General features: G+C 33.2%; 3 protein-coding genes across 3 annotated transcripts; 1 reads left to right on the forward strand and 2 right to left on the reverse strand.

Annotated features, from left to right (window-relative positions):
• Positions 1-508: 508 nt before the first annotated feature.
• On the forward strand, positions 509-4,542 carry TRIADDRAFT_22097 (uncharacterized protein; the record flags this gene model as incomplete). The annotated part of the gene is made up of 20 exons (XM_002110436.1): positions 509-608; positions 853-893; positions 1,045-1,129; positions 1,229-1,317; positions 1,416-1,504; positions 1,586-1,646; positions 1,789-1,968; positions 2,046-2,126; positions 2,200-2,348; positions 2,442-2,481; positions 2,585-2,685; positions 2,758-2,857; positions 2,961-3,120; positions 3,223-3,299; positions 3,365-3,503; positions 3,594-3,764; positions 3,861-3,976; positions 4,064-4,114; positions 4,188-4,322; positions 4,420-4,542. Coding segments are annotated over 20 exons (2,088 nt in total), but the record flags the coding sequence as incomplete, so codon positions are not given.
• A 456-nt stretch (positions 4,543-4,998) lies between these two features.
• Positions 4,999-6,965, reverse strand: TRIADDRAFT_54517 (uncharacterized protein; the record flags this gene model as incomplete). The annotated part of the gene is made up of 4 exons (XM_002110975.1): positions 4,999-5,076; positions 5,287-5,373; positions 5,888-5,993; positions 6,907-6,965. The coding sequence occupies 4 exons, from the start codon at positions 6,963-6,965 to the stop codon at positions 4,999-5,001; spliced, it is 330 nt and encodes a 109-aa protein (XP_002111011.1).
• Positions 6,966-7,990: 1,025 nt separating this feature from the next.
• Positions 7,991-14,889, reverse strand: TRIADDRAFT_63757 (uncharacterized protein; the record flags this gene model as incomplete). The annotated part of the gene is made up of 21 exons (XM_002110976.1): positions 7,991-8,430; positions 8,518-8,605; positions 8,676-8,782; positions 8,871-8,941; positions 9,057-9,166; positions 9,260-9,292; positions 9,365-9,415; positions 9,499-9,558; positions 9,623-9,691; positions 9,798-9,937; positions 10,024-10,078; positions 10,145-10,234; positions 10,335-10,412; positions 10,520-10,642; positions 10,730-10,783; positions 10,942-10,979; positions 11,062-11,137; positions 12,315-12,356; positions 12,446-12,495; positions 13,517-13,619; positions 14,794-14,889. 21 exons carry the CDS (start codon positions 14,887-14,889, stop codon positions 8,375-8,377), a joined length of 1,590 nt encoding a protein of 529 aa, XP_002111012.1. The 3' UTR covers positions 7,991-8,374.
• Between the last annotated feature and the right edge of the window lie 217 nt (positions 14,890-15,106).

Here is a 15,106-nt window from a genome sequence, read left to right on the forward strand (position 1 = left end):
TTGCATCATACAGTACGATAGATTAGGCTAGCACTTTCCTTTTATTCTTTGAAATATCGATGGGATAAATCTGTTATTCTATCTTAAATGACTCAAGATGAATTTGGAATATGAGCATGATGCTAAAGCTATCGTGGTTAATTTTATAAACTGTATTATGATATAAATGTAAATGTTATATTGTAGTCCACTTTGCAGCATATACGCAGCTCTCGGTTGCACATGACAGCTCGGCTTTTAGGTAAGATAAACTATGCAATTGGAATTAATTTTCAATTAGTATAGCATAGAATAAGATAAGTTAGGCGATCAGATTAAGCCTGTTGTGCCATTACCGGATCTATTAACATTTTAGGCTCTAAAAAGCTAGTAAAGGAAGACTCGGAAATTCACAGGCAAGACCACAGATTGTAGAATATCTGCATTATCAGCTACAGTACTGTACATGTACATACAGTATATCCAGTAAACGTAAAATAAAATAAATTCTTGTTTTACATCTTGTGATAGGATTCGCAACATTGGAATTATCGCACATATTGATGCAGGAAAGACTACTGTAACCGAAAGGATGCTATTCTATTCTGGATTTACTAAAACCATTGGAGGTAACATTTACGAGTCTACTTGAATGAAGACATATTCAATACTGTACACAAAACCTGCATACTGTAAATATAATTAATTAATACTGTATAATCTGCAGCTAAGTACAGTACTATATATATATATATATATTCAATTCTGTACCATCTATAAAATTATCATTGTACGGGTTTAATGTAAATACTTTATTGCATTATAATGTGATTTCTTTTTACAGTATAATGTAATCTCTTACTTCTATAACAGAGGTCCATGATGGGGATACCGTAATGGATTATATGCAACAAGTACAGAATTAAGTTCTTATTTTTTCTATTTTTAATCAATTGATATGTTGTGTCTTGTACTGTTCGTTAAGATTTTTTAGCTGAAATTTGAAACGCATCACATCAAATCATCGTTCTGATTAGCTGTAAATTAATAAATTTGTGTTTAAAGGAACGTGATAGAGGGATAACCATACAGTCAGCTGCTATCTCATTCCAATGGAAGCAACATAGAATTAATTTAATCGATACACCAGGTTATATACTACAAGTTTATTTAAATACTACATTATGGTCAATGTAATATCTTTGCAAGGATGATTCAATTCTATAAAACTATCCATTTATTGTTTTAGGCCATATCGATTTTACAGTTGAAGTTGAGAGAGCATTAAGGGTGTTAGATGGTGCTGTAGCTGTATTTGATGCTGTTTCTGGAGTCCAGGTTTGTTCAGACTATATTTTTGTCACAATTTGGGATGCAGATGCATTGAACATGACTATATTCCCTATAAAAATATTTTGTTGATATCGATTAAATAGGCTCAAACGTTTTCAGTATGGCGTCAGGCAGATCGTTATCGTGTTCCTCGAATTGCTTTCATAAATAAAATGGATAGAAATGCTGCGGAGTAAGTAAATTAATGATGTAAATTAATATTTGTATTGAAATCTAATTTCTAAAATTGATAAAATTATCGACAATTATTTAGCTTTGAGATGACGCTGCAATCCATTAAAGAAAAACTTCGTGTACAGCCTCTAGTTACTCAGGTATCTAGAAGTTAATATTTATTGTATTTCCACCTGGTTAATGGCTCAATATATGTACAACATGCATACATTATGTATATCGTGCACTTTTTCTATTTATTTATTCATATTTATGCTATCACGATTATACTATATACTGTAGCTACCTGTTGGCCAGGGTGCTACCTTTTCAGGAATTGTAGATTTACCCACAATGCAACTAATCACATGGGATTCTAGCGACTGTGAGCATGGTTCTACGTTTAATAGCAGAGATATCAAAGAGACTGATGACTTATTGTGGGAAAATTCACAACAAGCGAGATCTGAATTGGTTGAGCAGGTAAAATACCGCTGTTATGCATTCCCTATGAAATTAAAAGAATCATAACATACAATTTTTAACTGTACACCTTTCAGTTAGCTGAATTGGATGACGATATTTTAAATGTACTATTACAAAATGATGATATGAACCATGAACTTCTTTCAAGCGAAGAGGTTTGAAAGTATTTGATTGATGCTAAAGAGATCTGTAGATAAATTTCATTAAGAGTTTCTTCGTTTCTTTCAGATTACTTCTGCTATAGCCAGAGTTACAAAAAATATTAAAGCAATTCCAGTTTTATGCGGTAGTGCTTTAAAGAACAAGGGCATTCAACCATTAATGAATAGGATTACTGAGTATTTACCATCGCCAGTTCCTGAGAATGATGAAATTAGGTAAAAATTTATCAAAATGAAATCGTTATAGAGTCCATTATGGAATATGCTCATCTTCACTATTGCTAAAAATATTTTATTTATGTAAACTAGTGCGGTCTTTGGAGACAATCTTTTCGCATACGCCTTTAAGGTTTAACATAATTTGATTGACTGATGCAGCGTGATGTACTGCATCTACCCTTTTAGTGATATTACTTAAACTGCAGTATTTTTTTATCTCTATTTGACTGTAGGTTATCTATGATCGTCAAAGGGGTCCATTAGTATTTTTAAGGATTTATTCCGGTAACCTTAAATCTCGTCAGTCGATCTTTAATGCTACGCGCAGCTGCCGGTAAGTCAGTTTTATAAAACCTATAAATATTCCTACTATTCAATAAATTAATTTTACAATTCTACATGTTAGAGAACAAGTTAATCGCTTGCTACTTGTTTTTGCTGATGATTATCAAGAAATTAAGTCAACATCTGTGGGGAACATAGCGGTGGCTGTTGGGCTTAAGCAGGTCATTTTAATCACCTTTCAACATGTGTATTATAATTGAGATATTGAATTATCATAGGCATGGATTCTTTTAATACGTTCGGTATCATCAATATTTTAAACAGACTGCAACAGGTGATATTCTTGTATCATCTGCATCTGCTGCCGCAACTACCTTAAAGAAAGCTGAATCTAAAGAAGATAGTGCAATTATACCTAGTATAAAAATTCCGGAACCGGTATTTTTCTGTACTATTGAACCACATACATCTGCTGAGCAAAAAGGTTAACAAGAGATATACGCATACTATATCTTATGATATGATGTTACAATAGTAGCTTTCAATAGAGTTTTTGATATAAAATTATTTATACTTGTATTTTTAGCTTTGGATCATGCCTTATCGTGCTTACAACTAGAAGATCCCAGTTTGAAGGTTACTGTAAATGAAGATACTGGACAGGTAGATTAGATAATGAAATTTAGATATTTTTATATGAAAGTGATATCGACTTTCGTTTACCGTAGACAGTTTTATCGGGAATGGGAGAACTCCATCTAGAAATAATCGGAATTCGAATCAAGGAAGAATTTAACGTAAATGTAGATTTAGGTCCTTTACAAGTATCGTACCGAGAAAAAATTACATCTAATCTAACGGAACAGTGTAAGGCATAATGAAGTATATTTTAATTCACCTTCTTTATGCCAAAACATTTCATATATACTAAAACTTTATATGCCATTTATGTTGTAGCGAAATTAGATCGAATTCTAAATGGCAAACGTCATACAGCAGCTGTTACGTTAGCTGTTGAATCACTAACTGAAGCAGAGCCTGTTATATGTACACGTGGGAGTAATTTACAGTTAAGCGATGAGTACTTTGAATCAATAAGAAACTCAATTATTGCTACATCGTCTCATGGTAATATTTGGAATACATTGTATACTTAAGTAAATTTTGTATTTGTAATTGACATTTTGGTTTTAAATATTAAAACTGAATTTGCTCACTATATAGGCCCTATTCTAAGCTTCCCTGTTATCGGAATCAAGGTCTCAGTAATAAATTGTGAAATACAAGTCGGAACGTTACCTTCTATTATAGCTGCTTGCGCATCTAATTGTTTGCAGCAGGTACAAATTTCTGTCTCATATGTGATATCAGTATTCTGTATTAAAGTTGCAACGACTCCTTTAATTGTAAGATTTTTTATCACTTAGATTTTCAGTAAGAGTGTCTGTCGTTTACTAGAACCAGTAATGAAGATTGAAGTAAGTGGAAATATCGATAATAATTTAGATTTTGTAATCACAGTAAGCTAATGACTGTTTCATAACCACTTAGGTTCAATGTTTTGATAAAGATCTGCAAAGTGTCTTAGCCGATTTGTCTAAGAATCGTAGAGCAAACATTAACGAAGTGAATAATAAAGATGAAATAAGAACAATCTTAGCGGAAGCACCTCTTGAAACTCTAGTTGTGAGTATTAGCGACGTCATGACACAAGTGAAAGCACAAAAATACCAATATTGATATTATGGCAGAAGCTTATATTACATTTTACATGTAATTATAGGGATATGCAACGGCTTTAAGAAGCATGACTTCAGGTACTGGCAGCTTCACTACGGAATATTCAAAATATTCGTTAGTACCGTCACAACAACAAGAGCTTTTACTGTCAAAAAGGAGATATTAGACAAATTTGTCAAAAGTATTTATCATAACTCAGGATAAACCTGACTGTAAATATTGGCTCATTGTCATAAACCGTAAAATAAAAAAATAATTCATAGCTGCTGCAATGAAGGATACAGGTTTACTACTGAAAACTCGTTAAGATTTAGAATCAATTAAAGAGGCCATTGAAATCTCGTAAAAGTTTTTCTTGAATTTTATTTAATGTTTAATGTCAAAAGTCAGAAAAGCACTGATGAACGAATTTCTGAAGTATAAGAGTGCATCAGTTAATTGGATAGATTCTATACTTAACTAGGCACAAATTATGATGTTATCCAAAGTATATGTAATTTCATAATTTGAATTCTGTGTCAGTAACAACTAATTCTATAATGGACATTTTAAGTGTGCACTAGCTGGCTGAATGCTTTAGTACAATAGTAATAAAGTTATTACGAAAACAATGCATATTACACTATTGAGCAGTCACTTCCGATAGTAATTTTTTAGCAACTTCGTATTCTTCACAACTGGCTAGGTTTGATTCGTTTTCCTTATGAAAGAAGGAAATATAGAAAAATGATTATTTATGACTTAAATCGCGAATATCTTCTATCGATACAAAAAAAATTACAAAATAGAACAATGCGCGATACTATAGCGATTATTGTATAGCTTAATAATAAATAAATAATACTGGCATGAGAACATGTTTAATTAGTACAGTATATAAATGGTAAAAAGTAAAGGTCGCTATAATTACCAGCAGTCTTTGTAAGTCAGCAATAGCAGCTTTGATTCGCTTCTGGCAATCAGGAATTATATTTTCGGATTCTTGCAATACCTCAATCTATTTTGGATGTATAATTATCATAAAATTATATTAAAACCGATAACCTCTTCAATGATTATGATAGCAAACTATCCAATTTATATATTAGACTGGTGTTATGTATAAGTGTTTGTACAAATGTTTATTGTTAAACTTACATGGATAACTTATTAAGTATAGGTTAAAGCTTTTAATTGATTGATCACATAGACATTTAAATTTTTAATTTAGCTGTTTCGTAGTGTGCAACTAGCAGGGCAATACTATAGAACTGTATCCGGTCTAGCACTACAGCACTACACTCATTGTGACGTAATGTACCCGAGCATTTTATAATTAGCTACTTTAAGAAGATATCAAGACATCATTTTTAAGTTTTGACTGATCCAGAATCGTACATATAAGTTGTGGTCAAAAGCCGAATTTGGCCAATCCTAGGATTGACTACAGTATCACATTGCTAGCGAATCCAATCGAGCTTCTAGGAATATATTCGCATATCTACAATTTTAAAGTGCTATACAATTATAACCTGTTTTTTGATCACATATTCATCTTCATTATTGGCTTTCAACTTATCAATCCTTGCTTGCTGATCAATCACTTCTTTCTCATACATTGCTTTTTCTTTTACTAACCTAAATAGTAACATATTCTTTTTAACGGAATAATTTTATATGTCCCATTAACTTTGCGAGTGACACCTTTCTCTATTTGAAAATAAACAACTGCTTTATTTTAGTTATAGTGCCAAAATTTTCAATTCGATCTACGAATATCTATGTTATTATTTCCATTTAAGACTGTAGTACGGTTTGTATCCAAAATTTCATAGCATACAGTATGCGTAGTCATATTATAATCATCTTTTAAGTAATTTTAGTTTCTCCTCTGTTTACAAATCGATTTCACTTTAATACGCGTATGATTGCTTCAAGATGTTGTGATGCATTCGGAGAATATATCTAAGGTACGATGGGCATCGAACATGGTGAGATATCGATGAGTCTACACTGACTTAGTATTGTAAAATTTGAACTCTGCAAGATTGTAAGTTGACTAGATTTGGTGTATAACATAGATTAGTGTATTTGAAAGTCCCAAGGCGTTGAAGCTTGCTTTAAATGGTTGTTTAACGTATGTAGATGTCGACATAGAGTATTAAGAAGTGTATAGCTATATTACCACCTTTCAAGCTTTCCTTTTGCCTTTCAACTGCATGCATTAGATACAGTATAATGTTAGATATATATAAAATGAATACAGTAGAAATAATGGATGCTAATATTCTCCAGTAAATCTTTTGCAAGCTAGCTAGAGCAATTTGCTAGCTGCCTAAGAGAAACTTTATGTCCAGGATTCCTTATACATAGTACTACATATACAGTTATGAATGAGTTAATACATTGCGGTACTATAAAGTACAACTTGTTTTGTCGCTAATCATAGCAATGTATCGTAAGAATCAAATTCCTAATATCAAATTAAATTGTTAAGAGATTGATAGTAAACATTTCCATCAAAATTATGCAATCTATCTACAGTCTCTACCTTCTTACTACGCCAGTTTTAATCTTTAACTGTCTCAAACTTGCAGCATTATCAGCCATTTTCCCTTCTTGATGTAACGTACTGTATATTACGATACTGTATTTGAAATTTCGAAAGCTGTCACTACGGTGTGCACTGTTGTGGTTCAGTCAGTACTGCCTATGGGTACTTGAAGTTCTCGTCTCGTCTGCCCGCCCTGAAGGTTAAAAAAGCCGCCACCGTCGTTGATTTGAGACGCTTTAATTTTCTCTATAGTAAAAGCTGTTAAAATTGGAATTTCTTATACTGTTCATTGGAAGAAATTTCAAATTTAACAGCTTTTACTATAGAGAAAATTGAAGGGGTCTAATTCGATGCACACAGTATACAGTAGACAGGTACAATACTTATTACTGTAGATCGCATTGTAGTACTGTACTAAGTGCACTGTACACTGTACCGTACAGTACAGATAAAAAGGGAAAACACAACCCGAACCCGATCAAATTGTTAATTTTCGAGCCCGAAATAAGTGCAATCGTTATACAAACACCGTATCACCACAAATTCTGAACCCTAATCTCGGGTTTCGAGTTGACTTTGTAGGACACTGAATTGTAATATCAGAACTACCGAAATGATACTTCATGGTCTGCAGCGTACTGCATACAGGGACTGGAACTACGCGTGATTATCTAGGATAGTACAATGTCCTTACAGCATATTACGTATTACAGTTTGTACAGTAAAATATTGATAACTTCAGAGCCATGATATTCTATTATAATTATCACCATGTTTCTGATATACCGGTATTGTTCATACTATAATTATCGGATTTAGAATGTGGTATATATACTGTAGATAGCTCGCGTAGGTCAGTAAGTAATCATTGTCAAGGCGAAGATAACATTATATTCATAGTGAAACAATAAGAAAACGCTTGATACATTCCGGCTTTATTACTGTAGCAGACACGCAATATTGGTGCTTAATCTTCAAAGTTGTTAATTTATATCTAACCAATATTAACTAGATAATTACAAGCTTTAGTGTATGAGTAAATCACAAACGATAGCTGATCATTACGTTCGTGCTATAACACTGATAATGCAAATTTACTTTAACAATACATAAATTAGAAAACTGAAACGTAATGATAGTGGCAACGGGTTATGATGGCATTAGCTTTGGAAAGATTTCATCGTTTTACTATTACCAATGTTAACATGAAATTGATCATCTTTACATCTGTTCCATAAATCTTAATCTTAAATACCATCGTAGTTTGATCAACATCTGTTCAACCAAAACTATCATCAAATTGCGTTACTTTTAGCATTACAGGTAATTTTACTTGATACCATATATATACTTTCATAAACCTAGAAAATATTATTGCTAGGACCTCAGGTGTGGTTGAGTCGTAATTCGTCACGTGATTTGCGGTAAAGTATTAAAGTGATAATGGTGTGGTTGTGATATGCAATTACCGTAGGAGCTGTTCAATAGCAGCGTTAATATCGCCGCCGGTTGCTGAAAGAACTGTAAAATTAAATTATCATTTCTTAGGATCTTAGTAGCCAATAAAGCAAAAGTAACTTTTCATTACAATACTACGACAGGTCTGACCTTGTAGATTTCTCGCTTGGTCTACAAATCCCATCGCATTTAATTGTTCCAGTTGCGTTCTGAACCGAACTTCGGGTTGTAGGTTAGACTAAAAACATCGAACGCATACATGTAAGCAATACTGGAAGTCAGTAACAACCGGTAATATTAGAATTAACCTGTTGCTGCTGATTATTTGCAGTCATTGCTTGCATCATTTGGGACATTAATTGATTAAATTGTTCTTGTTGTTGGGGCGAAGTGCTACTGGTAGTAGTGGTGGTAGCTAGACAAACATAGCAATTAACATTACTTTTTCATGAATGCAATTGTTTCGCAAAATTACTAAATATGAAAAGGTGTAAGAAATTTACTTGATCCAGTGCCACTACTAGTTGTAGTATTAGTACCAGTTGTAGTTGATGTGGTGGAGCCAGGCGTATTACTAACATTGTTACGAGCAGGATTAGTATAATACAATAAAAAATACTTTCAAACAAAAGATCGTCTTATTCAAGCTTATATAAACGCTATTCGACATATCCTGGTGGTTAACCTACCCCGTAGAAGGTACTGCATGAGAAAGTTGTTGAAATCCTTGCTGTATTTGGAGCATAGCCTGTACCGCTTGGGGATTTGATATGATTTGTTGCATTTGAGGGTTTTGCATCTAAGATTGTTAAGAATAAAATAAAATAAACCTTTATATTGCAGTCGCTGCTGCAAAAAATATTGTATAATCTGGTAAATTGATATAATGTACTTGTCGTAAGATATTCGGCATATTTTCGCGAATCTACGTAGAATAAATATATGAAAATTATGAATTCATTACGTCATTAGTATTTATGCAAAGGCTTCGTATTACCTGTTCTGATAGTTGTGGGTCGTTATTGAATAGCGGATTATTCGCGAGCATCTTTGAGGAAAGCATTTTTTTAAGTATTGATTAACATATAAGATAATATATAATTTACGATACGCAATTAATGTAACTTTTACCTGTTGCATAAGCTGTGGGTTGTTCATCATTTGCGTCATCATATTTTGAACGAAAGGAGACTACGATTTGCATGTTTGAATAGGTTAGTTTATCGTCACTTGGGCATATATGGAAAGAATTTACCTGTAATGTATCCTGCATTAGTTGTGGATTTTCTCTAAGTTGCTGCAGCATACTTTGCATACCGGGAGACTATGAAAGTAGGGCAAAAAAATAGCGACATATTCAAATTTATTATAACCTATAAGATTAAGTTGTTAATCGATGCCTATTTATACAAACTATCATTGCAACATACCTGAAACATTCCAGTAGACGTTGATCCAGGAGCAGTTGATCTATTCTCCCAAGGATTAGGAACAGGAGAAGTGCCAGCAGGTGTACTACTAGGTGAACTACTGGGTTGTTGAGATTGCGGTTGGGTCTGTGTTCCCGCACCTGATTTTGTGAAAAGAAAAGCTTTGAAAACTCAAGAAATTATCCATTTTTAATGTTATTAATGCACAATGAATATAGTTGTAAACCTCCGAGAAGAGAGCTAAATGGGTTTGATCCTGGATTTGTATAGGAAGATCGCATCTACAGGAATTCAGAGATCATCAGTAATATTGTATATGGAACAATCTAAAATCTCGTTTGGCTAACTTGTTCGTTCATTTCTTGTGCCGCGTTCATCATGGGCTCTTGGATATCAGAGTACATACGTCTTAGAGCATTAAAGCCTCCAGGTATACTCTTTTGTATATAGTATTACGCCAAATATGAAATAAAATGTCCACTTTAGTGATTAGGTAATCGTGTACACTTGTAGATTAGAAATTATAATAGTATTTACCTCCAAATTACTCATAGCTCTATCTTGACTACGCATCATTTCTTGTAACATTGATGGATTTCGGGCCATTTCTAGTGCCTACAGTATTATTATTGTTCAGTTAGTGAAGCAGCTATCATTTCATATGTTCTTTAAGATGCAATTATTGTACTGCTAACTAAAAAGCTAAGTAAACTGTTAAATACCTGACGCATCATTTCTGGATTGTTTAGCATATGCGAAAGCTCCGGATTCCTTTCCATTAATTGTTGCATTTGAGGGTTGCTGCCAATGAGTTGTTGCATAAGGTCAGGGTTATTCAACATACTCTGAAGTAAGCCAAGATAGAAAGTTAACAAATATTGTAGAGAAGCGTTATTACACCATTTACTACTGAAGAAGAATAACTGCCAAACCTGAACCATTGGATTGTCCATCATTTGACGAAGCATATCCGGGTTACTTGTCAACTATAATGTTCAGAACAGAATGTTACAATTCAGAATAAGAGATAATTATCATTCAATTTAACATTAATTATTATTCTAGTAAGAAAGTGTTAAGGATGGCTCCATATGCTTTTAAGTACTTTCATATAAAAACGACTACATAACACTAAATTTTTAACCTGCTGTTGCATATATTGATGCATATTTTGAAAGGTTGCTATAAGATAATAGAAATTAATATTTATGAGTCGCAGTTTATTAACTCATGGAGGAGGGTTGAAAAAATGACATATACTTACAAGGATCAATACCAAAATTTACTGGAAATTGCTGTTGAGTGCCTTCACTCTGCTGTTGCATGGGAGGAGTGTTTTGCTACAATAAAATTTAGCACATGTTGCTAAGACCGTACACGCGTAAATATCAACTTTCGATCCCATTAATTTAACAGTTGAGAATCGATCGAATTCACATGTTCAAATTACAAGCATGAGGGTAATATACTCGTATTAATATTAAGGCAGTTAAAAATATCCGTGAAAAACTCATGACATACAAAATCATCTCTACGAAAGGACTCTAATACCGTAATTGTTCTTACTCGAGAGATCGATAAAATTTTATCCCTGATTCGAGTGGCAAACTATATTCATTGTAAATCACGACGTTTAAAACTCGAACTATAATTATAACACTTGTTAGTTATTGTATTCATATATTTATAACTAGGCTAGAAATGATATCAATTACTCTGAATTGACCGGGTATTAAACCATCTATTGAATGTATAGTAACCCTATAGAACCTTTAAACAAAAGCGTAACAGATACATTGGTATACGGTATTTAAACATTTAGATATGATTCTCGAAGTGAGAAGTACAATCAGACGACAGTAGGTTTAATATTTGTAAAAAAGTATAGTAGTGAGGATGAAATTCTCGATAACGATTAAAGTAATAGTTGATTGAGGGTAAGAATAGGCATTCAAAGACTGTGGTCGAGATCTTTTAACCGCTAAGTAGTATGGCAAATTGCACTTTTGCGTAGTACATTTCTAAAGCATCGAGAATATGCGATGTGATTGCTACAAGTAAAGAATTTACGAAGGGAATCATATTTGCAGTATCACTGATTTATCGATCGATACGTAAAACTAAATTTCGTATTTGCATACAGTGTTAGGTTTAAGTTATAACTGGCAAGTGTATTGCCGAAACGAAAACAAAATTGAAATTTTTGGAGAAATGCTCCAATAATTTATATGTTATACTATTAGATTATCATTTTAGACATCGTTGTATTCCTGCCCCATGATAGTCAAAAAAATTGCTTAATTAAATAGCATATTTAAAATTAGCTATCAAGGAAGACTTCTATCTAGTAAGTGACCGTTATACAAGATCATCCATACAGCAATACTCGACCCTTCAAGTGAATATATACTGTACAGTAGTACACACTACATGAGGGACAATATGGTCAATTTACGGATGACGCTATAAAATGCATGCTCTATAATGACTCATAATGACACATATGGACAAACCTACCGTGGTAGTACCGGTGGTTTCACTCGGCGTTGCTGTTTGGGCCTACATAAAGTTGTATTTTCATATTTAATTAATTAATAAAAAATACAGGAACCAAAAACTGCAATGATAATTATATTGCAAAAGTTTACCTTCGTGCCGGACTTGATGACCAAATGAACAGCTAAACCATCCTTGATAGCTAAATGTTCAGATAGAGTAGAAGGTTACAATGGGAACTTTATAGTAAATTTTAAAAGGGGACTATAAATCTTAATACACTGTACAGAATATACGGCATGACGCAAGTAGAATTGTTATCTTGTATGCCAAAGTGTAATAACTTTGCGACATCTTTGATGGTGATTGTTCAAGTATTAAACTATAAAGTGAGGTGAAGATGTAAGCTAATGCTCTTAGGCTTACTCTAGAACGTTAATTTCATATTTTGCTATTGCACATTGTTGACATACGTATACAACAAGTATTATACTGTCAATAGCGAAGGATACAATGCACTGTATATGTAAATCCAGCGCGTGTTACTAGTTGTAGTTCAAGACCATTATCATTTTATAATTTTGGATATGTTATCTTATATTTACTGTTCATTATCCAATTTGGAATACGTACATGTAAGTACATTAATCACTGTATTTGTACTTTATCCTATCAGTACGTTTTAGCGATGAATCAATGTGAGCGCTTTGGTGAGAATGGATAGTCGATTTACAAGTAGATTAAGCGAGGAATAACATGGCTTTCCTAAGCGAATACAGTACAGTACAGTACTGTAATGCCATGGTATCGTTATAGGGCTTCCTACTAACTATAAGCGCATTGTTGTTATATAGAGTACAGGCGATTGTTACTATCTTTAAACATACATACAAGGGCTTAAGTTTTGTAGCTAAATCTTTTATGCATACAGCACTCGCCATACGACGAATGAAGAGATTTAAAAATGTTGCCCTAGTAGTACATTGATGGAATTCTACTCATATGCTAGTTTCATAAATGCGAGCCAGTCATTTATTCGTTACTCATTAATTAACTAACGGCAATCATCTAGAATTTGTAATTCAATAACTCATAAGATTGAAAAATATGGTTGCAATAAAGCCGAGATCTGGATCAATCAGGAAACAATGCACAACTGCGCTGTCTATAACAGGAAAAATTGAAGATTTTAATATAACTTATTTGCTAACGATCAGACTTACAATGTTGGGATAGAGTTTCGGAGTCTTTAAGGATGCGCCCAGCAAAAATCAAGCATAGCTGGTCGACAGGAGCGCCAAATTGTAAAGAGACCGCTTCCTTAAACTGAAAATTAACTTAAGCTTCAATAGAGCAATTATAAATTTTATGTTTCTCTAGCAATACTCGAGTAACAATTGGTTTCAATGATACTAACTCGAATAATGAAAATAACGTATACAAAAACAGATTATTTATCTTTGCAGTGAACTACTTATTATGTTATTATTATTGAAGATACTATATGAAAAGTACAATCCAAGCCAAATATGTATGTCAGACAGGTTTAATTTGTTACTACTCGTATTGCAGATGGCTTGTAGTAAAGTGTTAACACCAATGCTAATTCATATACAGTATAGTCGATGCTTCTTGTATTAAAATATTGTTACTAGTTCGACATTCTACTCGATCGATGATCATTTTTTTATTGTACAATACTAATTCATATACAGTACAGTCGATGCTTCTTGTATTAAAATATTGTTACTAGTTCGACATTCTACTCGATCGATGATCATTCTTTTATTGTACGAGTCAACGTGTACTTTAGAGTTTAGACTGCGTACATCATGCTGCGTGAATGCATATGATATGGACGGTAATGGGAGATGGTGTAGAAATAAGGGTAGTTATCGTGACGAAAAATAGAATGCATTTGTCGTATAAACGATAGCATTGATTTCATCAATCAAGCAATAAGGCTGGCTGGACTGGTGCATTTGTCTCCACCATTGACTAAAAATTTTTCTCCTCGACAAGGCAGTTTCACTCTTGACTTAGAGCGTACTGTATTGTGGTATACATAGAGACGTAATGTTTGGGTCATTCACCGTGAAGTAGATCGTACTGTAATCTAATTAACTCTATACAGTAGGCAGTAGAAGCACTAAATCAGGTCAACTAGCTGCAATGAAAAAAAATAGTGATTTCAGCAAACGCTTTCTAATCGTATAATATTGCAATTATCCCATTGAATGCAGTATTGAGTCATCAAAGTATACCTCTAAAATCAGTCAAAGTTACTACACTATCAAGTGACTCTATATACCAAAGCGTCTCAAGATAAAATATCGATTTGCCTGCCCATAGTAAAGTGATGGTATGGGCAAGTTCTCTCAAGACAAGAAGGTGAAGAAATTATCCTTCGCTTTCTACTCAACTCGTCATGTTTCATCGTCTATCGTATTGGCTATAATTTTTCAACTGAATTCTCATTTCAAATAATTCATCTACTTACCTCTAAAATGGTAGCATTCTCATGAATTGATATAGTTTGTTTCTCTTTAGGAGTTTTAACAATAACATCCAATATTTTATTGCCTTGCGAGGACATGTTGGATCTGTACAATAATGCGGTTGAAAGCAGCAAATTGTACAGTACTCATACCATTATATACTGTACAGTGTACAGTATATAAGCGATTTCTCATTTCTTTAATTAGCAACATCTTTGGCGTCAGATTTTGGATTCTGACATCTGCGCAGTGCATTGTACTATACATACGTGGTACTGTAAAAAGGGATATATATATATTACGTCAGACTTTGAT

The sequence above is a fragment of the Trichoplax adhaerens genome, genomic scaffold, assembly GCF_000150275.1.
Source record: "Trichoplax adhaerens TRIADscaffold_3 genomic scaffold, whole genome shotgun sequence".
Taxonomy (NCBI): Eukaryota; Metazoa; Placozoa; class Uniplacotomia; order Trichoplacea; family Trichoplacidae; genus Trichoplax; species Trichoplax adhaerens.